The sequence below is a fragment of the Mycteria americana genome, chromosome Z (genome assembly GCF_035582795.1).
Source record: "Mycteria americana isolate JAX WOST 10 ecotype Jacksonville Zoo and Gardens chromosome Z, USCA_MyAme_1.0, whole genome shotgun sequence".
Taxonomy (NCBI): domain Eukaryota; kingdom Metazoa; phylum Chordata; class Aves; order Ciconiiformes; family Ciconiidae; genus Mycteria; species Mycteria americana.
The window spans coordinates 3,527,167-3,535,222 of record NC_134396.1 but is presented as its reverse complement, the minus strand read 5'-3'; the positions used below and the strand labels follow the sequence as shown (position 1 = coordinate 3,535,222).

General features: G+C 58.7%; 1 protein-coding gene across 1 annotated transcript; it reads left to right on the top strand.

The window, feature by feature from the left end:
• The first annotated feature begins 936 nt into the window (after positions 1-936).
• CCL19 (C-C motif chemokine ligand 19) lies at positions 937-4,796 on the top strand. Its single transcript, XM_075488212.1, has 5 exons — positions 937-1,002; positions 2,365-2,530; positions 3,691-3,814; positions 4,142-4,238; positions 4,776-4,796. Exons 1-5 carry the CDS (start codon positions 937-939, stop codon positions 4,794-4,796), a joined length of 474 nt encoding a protein of 157 aa, XP_075344327.1.
• Positions 4,797-8,056: the final 3,260 nt, after the last annotated feature.

Here is an 8,056-nt window from a genome sequence, read left to right as displayed (position 1 = left end):
GGGGGCTTCACGCTGTCAGCCCAGCCCCCAGGGAGCAGCCAGCTCTGGGCTAGGAGCGGCTGCACCTGGAGGTCTGGCCACCAGCATCAGCAGGGAGGAGCCGTTGTCCTCCCTGCTTTGGCATCTCTTTGGCAGCACCCCGGGGAGATTAAGTGGAGACCAGGTCCCAGAGCCAGCCTGCATCCCCAGACCTGCAGGGAGGCTGGGGCTGATGACTGACACTAATCCTCTGCCACCTAAATTCCCCTTCCGCCCGCCAAGATTTCTCTCCAATAGCTTGTAAGTGCTAGAAGAAGGCAGGTGCTGACTGAAGTTAAGCTGGCACATCCTGTTTGTGCTGCTCATCCTGTCCACCTGCCCCTGCCTAACCCTTTCGGCACAGTGCCGGCTTGCCGGGGCACAGGAGCGTGGAGGTGATGCTCTCCTGATGGAGGAGACCACCCCATGCATGAGGCTGGTGCCAGTGCCAGTGCAGGGATGGAGCACCCTGGCCGGTGGCACGGCTGGAGTCTCCTCTTGCTCCTTACCATGGAGCAGGGAAGGGGCACAGCTCGTTATCTCCTGCTGCTGAGAGGAGCAGAGGGACTCACTGAGGTCCCAGCCCTGTGTTTTGTCTCCAGGTAGATATCTGTCCCTGCGGAAGGCCTGTGCAATGCTCTCCACCGAGATGCCAAGACAGGCTAAAGCTGGAGCAAGGGAGAGGGTGGAGGGATGGAGATCCTGCTCCAGGATTTGTTCACCCCTGCGGGGAAATATTTTTCCTACTGTCAATGGGAATTTCCCTGGGTGCAACTGGCGACATTGCGTTTCATCCTCCAAGAAGAGCCTGGCTCTGGCATCTCTCCAAACCCCTACAAGGCAGCTGCTGACAGCAGTGAGACGCCCTTCACCGTTCCTTCCCTGGGCTGCACAACCCCGCTGCTCTCAGCGTCCCACATGGCAGGTATCAGGCCTGAAGCAGGCTGGTTAAGGGACCACACCGTGGGTGGCACTGGCACGGTGGTGAGTCACCATCCCAAGGAGAAACAGCCCCTGTCCCTGCGCTCCTGTGAAGGTGTGCAGCGGCAGTGCTGATCTTCGCTCCCTGCAGTGCCCATGCAGCCGGTGAGCTGCTGGCACCCTGCGCCATGCAGACAGCCTCCATGGGGGATTTGTGCTCTTGTGCCAAGAAAACCTGTTTCCAGGAAGCTCTGTAGCTGGTTCTTTTTTCCTGGCAGGCAGCTAAACACCACACAGCCCTTCGCTCACTCCCCCTGCAGTGGGATGGGGGAGAGAGTCAGAAAAAACTTAAAACTCGTGGGTTAAGATAAAGACAATTTAATAGGACAGAAAAGGAAGGGAGAATAATAATAATGATAAAACAATACATAAAACAAGTGATGCACTATGCAGTTGCTCACCACCTGCTGGCCGATGCCCAGCCAGTTCCCGAGCAGCGGCCGCGCCCCCCTGGCCAACTCCCCCCAGTTTTTTGTTCAGCATGACGCCCTATGGTATGGAATATCCCTTTGGTCAGCTGGGGTCAGCTGTCCCAGCTGTGTCCCCTCCCAGCTGCTTGTGCACCCCCAGCCTCCTCGCTGGCAGGGCAGTATGAGAAGCAAAAAAGTCCTTGACTTAGTGTAAGCACTGCTCAGCAACAACTAAAACTAAACTAAACTATCAGCGTGTTATCAACATTATTCTCATCCTAAATCCAAAACACAGCACTGTACCAGCTACTAGGAAGACAATTAACTCTATCCCAGCCGAAACCAGGACAGCCCGTTTGCTGGGACACCTGGAAACCAGGTTCTCTTTTGGCATGTGAGATTGCAGCCCTGGAGTGGAGCATGCTGGCTGGGCTCTCCTCCATCCACCAGCTTCAGATGTGCCCCCCCCCCCCAGGCAATGGGGAGGGCAGGGTGACCAGATGAGGGGGCTCAGGGCGAGCCAGGCATCACCCCAATACAAGTATAGACCCATAAAATGGGGTTGAGGCAAGTTCTCTCCCCCAGCATCAGTGGGTTGAGCCTATGCGATATCTAATGGGAACGTCCCAGAGATGTCTTGGAGAAGGGACTGGGAAATGTATGGGGTGAGACTCGCCATGTGCTTGCCCAGGGCCCTGGGGTGCTTTTGCAGGGTGAAGGGACCCTGGAGCTGCTCTGGCCCTGACCAGCAGCCCCTGTGGCCGGGGTGCTGGCAGCAGAGAGGGCAGGAGGGTGTTTGGCTCTGGGACTGCAGAGCAGCTGGCTGCAGGGAAAGCAGCTGGGATATTCGGGAACTGCTCAAAGATTAAAATCCAGCCTGTGGTAAGACTTGTTGCAACTTCCCACCCCTACTCTCCAAAAGAAAGTGAAAGCCACGGGCTGGAAAGATAAATAGGCGGCAGGGAGCACCAGCAGCAGAGTGCAGGGAAGCTGTGCAGAGCTCACCTCTCCCGCCCAGAGCACCGTCGCCTCCAGCCCATCCTCTGCCAGACTCAGCAGCAAAATGCAGTGGCTGCATCTTCTCTGCCTCAGTCTCCTGGTGCTGGGATGTATCCTGGATGGTAAGAGGGAACCTCTCAGGCTGCCTTTCTTGCAGAAGGGAGGGGATCCAGTTTCTTGCTCTCTTTTGCATTTCCAGCAAACCTTTAGAGGGACCCATGGCTGGGGTTCTTTCGCAGCCCTGCTGCGTCATCTGCTTGTAACCTGTTCCAGAGGGACTCTGTCCTGCCCAAAGTCCAGGCAGGAGCCTGCAGGACACTGGGGCTGGAAAGCTGGGCTTGGGAAAGGCCGTGGAGCAATTCTGCCTCCCAGTGCCCTAGCCCAGCTTGTGCACACTGGGCTGGGATCGCCTTGGTCCCATTCTGCACAGGACACCAGGGGAGCATCCCTGGCACGCTTTGGCGTGGGGCAGCCTTGGGGCAAGTGGCAGGGCTGGGAGCGGGAGGGAAGGCGTGTGTTAGGGCAGAGCCCGTGTTTGAGGGGCTGCTGGTGCTGAACGCGGGGTTTGCACAGGTCACAGCTGTCTGGGCGGGTGGCACCAGGCCCTCTGCTCTGCTGCGGGGAGCTGGGGAGCCCAGACAACCTGTGGTGTTGCACCACACCTTGCTGCCTGGGGTTACAGGCATTCCTGGGCACTGCCAGCCTTGATGCGCATTAAGAATGAATACAGCATTTGCTTGGAGGTTGACCGAGCTCCCCTACCCCGCCGTGAAGCACGGACAGCTGTGTCCCTCAGCTGTCACAGGACTGATCGGTGTGGGGCAGGCTGGTGATGGGGTAGCTGCAAAACGTATGATTGCTTCAGCAAATACAGCCGAAGCCATTCCCAGCCCTTCGGGAACGGGAATCTTCAGTGTCGCAGCATCCTGAAGTGGGGTGAAGACACCCATCCTGCCCCGCGTGCCGGCTGGCGCTGGCCCCAGGGGTGCGGGAGGGACCCAGGCGTGCAGAAGGGATGCCCCCCGGCAATGTGCTGTTTCTCACCTCCTTTGCTTTCCGTCAGAAGGAGGCGAAAGGCTCCCGGTGCTGCGACATGGGGGCAATAAAGCTCCTGCTTGCGTGTGCAGCTGGGGTGGTGTGTGAGGGCATCGCTGGCGGGCACCAGCCTGCCCTGCTCCCCCAGGGCAGCCCCGCAGCCCCCGCACCCTCCGGGGCGGCTGGGTGAAGGCACAGCCGACCTGCAGAGAGCAACCTCAGCCTGCATGGTGTGTTCTTCCTCCAGTGCATGGCGGGAACAACGTCCTTGACTGCTGCCTGCGGACGAGCGAGACGCCCATCCCATGGCGGATAGTGCAGAATTACCGGCTCCAGCTGGTGCAGGATGGCTGCGACATCCCGGCTGCCGTGTAAGAGCCCCAGGGTGGGGATGGACCCTGCGGGGAGGCAGGGAGGGAGGCAGAGCAGGGTGGAGGAGGGATGTTGAGCTGGGTTTGGGGGCGAGGGAATAGGGAGGGCTGTGGAAGAGACTGTGGAGAACAGAGGCTCAATCAGAGCAGGACAGACCTGCCAGGAGGGGAAAACTTGGGACAAAAGACAGAGAAGGAACTCATCCCAAGGTAGAGATGGATGAGGGCAGTGAGGGAGGCAGCGGGTGAGAGCTTGGGCTGCTCTGGAGCATCTCCAGGGTGTCCTGCTCACCTTATCTTGTTTCTTTTTTCCCATGGTTTTGGCAGGTTCATTACCATGAAAGGCAAGCGCCTCTGTGCCCCGCTCCAAGCCCCGTGGGTGGTTCGCCTCCAAGAGAAGTTGGACGCCAGCTCTGCCAGGAGGGTAAGAGCTGGCCCTGTGCTTAGCTGGGAATAAGGGCAGCTGGGGGGTGGGTTTATCTGCCATGAAACAGGCTTCTCCCGGTGTGACTGAGCTGCTGGGAAGAGCTGGGACATGCTCTATCGAGGCATGGATACTTCGTCTCGGTCTCCATTCCTCCTCGCTCCAACAGGGACCAGTCTGGCTCCTCTGCAATCCCTCTTCCACCCCAAATAAATGCGGCCCCGGGGCTGTTGCCCACCCAGTGCCACAGTGGGCTGAGCCCAACGGGTGCTACAGCAAACGGCACTGGGAGCAAACCCCCCCCACTTCTGCCCTGCTAGCTTGGAGTTTGCAACTTGTGTGTCTTCACAGGGAAGAATGAGCTTGCAATGAGTTTGGTGGGTGCTTTGCAAGCTCGGTCAGGTCCCTGCTTTACCACCATGGCTTGGCCAGCGGAGGTCACCCCTTAGTGACCACCCTGACCATGGGGAAGGGCCTGTGGGCAGGCTCCTGCCCCGAGGATCACACTCATCACAGCGGGGTTTTTCACTTTCCCAGGCCAAACCCCAGGGCAAGTAGGCTCTGAAGAAGCCCGTAGCCGGCCCCAGCGCCTGGAGCAGGGCCGGCTCCCAGCTGTGAATCTGAAGCTAATGGAGCCAACCTACTTCCACCTCCATCCATGGGGCTGACCCTCCTCGGGACTCGTGCCAGTGCATGGGGCTGGGCAGAGCCCTGCCTGCTCTCTCTTCTTCCCTATCTCCGGTGTGACCCTCAACCTGCGTCAGGATGAGCCGGGGGCTGCTGGACCAGAGCCTCTGCTGCCTTCACAGCCTGGAAGCTGGTTGATGGACTGTTCTGCGAGATGTGTATGGGGGGGTCTCAGCCTTCCCTGTGGTGCAGCAGCTGTTTGATCCTTTTGGGTTCCATTGTCAGCCCCAAACCGTCTGCAGTCCTTCTGCACCCCTGGGAAGGGCTGCCAGGATGAGATAGTGTGGGGATGGAGGGGAGGGATGGAGATGTTCCTCACCGGCCATGCGCTGTGCTGCTCCCTCGCTGAACACAACCTAGATGCCCTCGGGCAGAGTGTGGCCGATGCGGTTCCTCTCTCACGCCCTGACATCCCTGCACCATTTCCTCTCCTGCCCTTCCTTACACAGGTAGAAAGAGAGACAGTAATGCGGCGGCGGCAGAGCGGGCAGCGATGTTGCTCTCGGCCCTTGCACTCCTCAGGGACATTGCCCCACTTCTTGGTCCCCCAGCCTGCCACCACGTTCAAAGCCTGCCCCGCGCTCCTGCCTGGGCAGTGATGCATGAGCAGTGTTCACGCCGCTCTCAGGTGTTTGCTGCTAGATCTGTTCGATGCAACAATTACGGGTGTAAGCTGCTTCTTTTCTCTCTTTTTTTATTGTGCTGTGATTTTGTTAAATAAAAAGAAAAGCCAGAAGGTGGTTGGCCTGCCTCGTGTTTGAGCCCGAAGACCAGCGCTGAGTGTGGGGCGTGCAGCCAGCGCTGCCTGCGATGCTGCAGCAGCAGGGGGGCTGCGCTGGGGTGCAAGGCGGGGGGAAAGGGGCTTTCATCGGAGTGAAGGACACCTTCTACAGCAGCTGGGCTGCAGCTCTCTCCTGGGAGCTCTCAGCACCGCTGTGAGGTTGGTGCCCTGCTCTGCGCTGCTTGGCCAGGCTGCCGGAGCAGGTCCCCAGGGGTTCATATTGCAGAGATGGGGTGGGAGGGAGCATGCCAGTATTGCACCATCCAGCCCAAACCACTTCAGTCCCATCAGTGTGGCTGCCGGGCTGGGCCTCCCTGGCTCTCAGCAAGTACGGGAGTATGGGACACATGAGGAGCTGTGGAAACAGGAGCTGCATCCTTGCAGTGAAGGGAAACTGAGGCACAGCGTGGCCCATCAGGTCTGCTGATTGCCCTGGCAGTTTGGTGCTTGCTAGCAGCTGGGGTGCAGAGGAGAAGAAAGAGCTTTTGGGGAAATGGAGGCAGGTGAAGACACCTGCTCCTGGGCACGTCCATGGATGAGGCATGGAGGGCAGCCCACTGGCTCCTGCCCCTCATCGCCAATGAGCTGGGAGTACCTAGCCATTTTCCTCCCGAGCCTGGGGTCTCCTGAGTCTGTGCACTGGGACTGCAGTCTTGCTGCCCCAAAGTGGCCTTATGTCCCCTTGGGAACTGCCCTTTCGCCCAAGCCATGTGATGTTTGAACAAAGCTGCTCTGTTCGGGTGAAGCATGGGCCAAACATGCATGAATGGGGTTTGCATGGCCAACAGCCAGACACCATGCTCTCCCCTCAAAGACCACAGTGTCAAACGTGACTGTCCACATTGTTAAATTATTTACACTGTCCCTGGCCAGGCTTTGGTGCCAGCCAGCAAGTCTGGGCACAGGCTGGGAGTGAGACGGCCCAGGGACTGTTCCTGAAGGCAGGAGGGACATGGCCACCAGCCCCTCCAGGGGATGGCATCCATGGTGGTGCAGCGGCTGGGCTGTCCAAGCCAGGGGCTGTCCAGGCACCTGATGGCTTTTGCTGAGGCTTGTTGAATGCAGGCTTAGCCCTGGCCCTTTTCCTCCCCTGGTCTGCTGGCTCCCTTGGTTGGTGGCCTGGGTTTCTTTTTCAGGTGTCCCCCCCACCCCAGGTCCTCCTCCCTGGTATTTGTGCACACGCAATGCCCTGGGCTTGGCTGTCTCTTGGCGTGACTTTCCCAGAGCACCAGCTCTGTCCCAGCTCATTAACTACAGTGACAGCCCCAGCAATACAATCCCGAGGAGGAGGAAGGCTGGTATGGGAAGAGAGGCCAAGACAAACAGCTTGAGCGGGAAAGGAAGATAACCGGTGCTTGCTTGGGCAGAAGCCTTCCTGCTGCTCGCCCAGTGACCCAGAGGGGCCGCGGCTGGGGAGGAGGAGGATGCTCAGTGTGGGTCTGCACCGGGGCTCAGCTGCTGCAGCTGGTGCAGGTCCCTGCGCAGGACAGGGGCTGCAGGAGGGGCTTAGCCTGAGGTGCTAAGGTTCATCCTTGGCCGGAGGATACCCTGACAAGGTGCACGGTGTCCTGGCCGAGTTCCTTGGAAAGCTAAGGGAGAAGGGGCTTGCACCGATCTTTTGGTTGTTGGAAGCAGGTTTATCTACTTCCATCGGGGTTTGAGCGACTGCTTGGCCAAGCTGCCTGTACGAGTGTGGTTGCAAAGCCCGTGGCTCCCATCTCTTCTGGGAGCAGTGCACGCGCCCTGCTCGGAGCAGTGCAGCCGTTCATCACAGATCCCTGCCAGGACCTTGTCTTCCGTGGCTCTCAAGGGGTGGTGAGCCAGACCCCAGCTCTGGGAGCAGGCTGCCCTTACCCCCCAGAGAAGGACAGGAGGAGATGCTGTCCCAGGACAGGTATGTGGTCCTGGCTGGCTGTCCCTCCTCCAGCCCTGCAGCAGCTGCCCCTACTCCAGAGCCTGACTTTTGGAAGTCTGTCAAAAACCAGCAGGGCTCAGTACTTCATAAACTACGGAGTGAGTTTTTCTGATACAAAATGTCAACAATCTCTTTAGAGGGAAGCAGCCACTTTCCTTAGAGAAAGCAGCTAATCCCTGCCATGTCAAAAACCTCAAGTTCCAGCCAAGAGCTAGTTTCAGTAAAAAATTTTCCAAGTCCTCCTGTTTCTCTCTCCCCAGCCATGTTTTTCCTGCTCTCTGCCTACCCTCACTGCATCCTCAGGGGTTGGTGGGGCAGGATCAGGATCCATTGCAGTACGATGCAGACATGCCCTCAGTAGACCTGGGGCTATGTGCAGGAATCACTTTGGTGTGAGGTGTTCTGGAGCAACGGTTGAAGCACCTGCAATCCTTT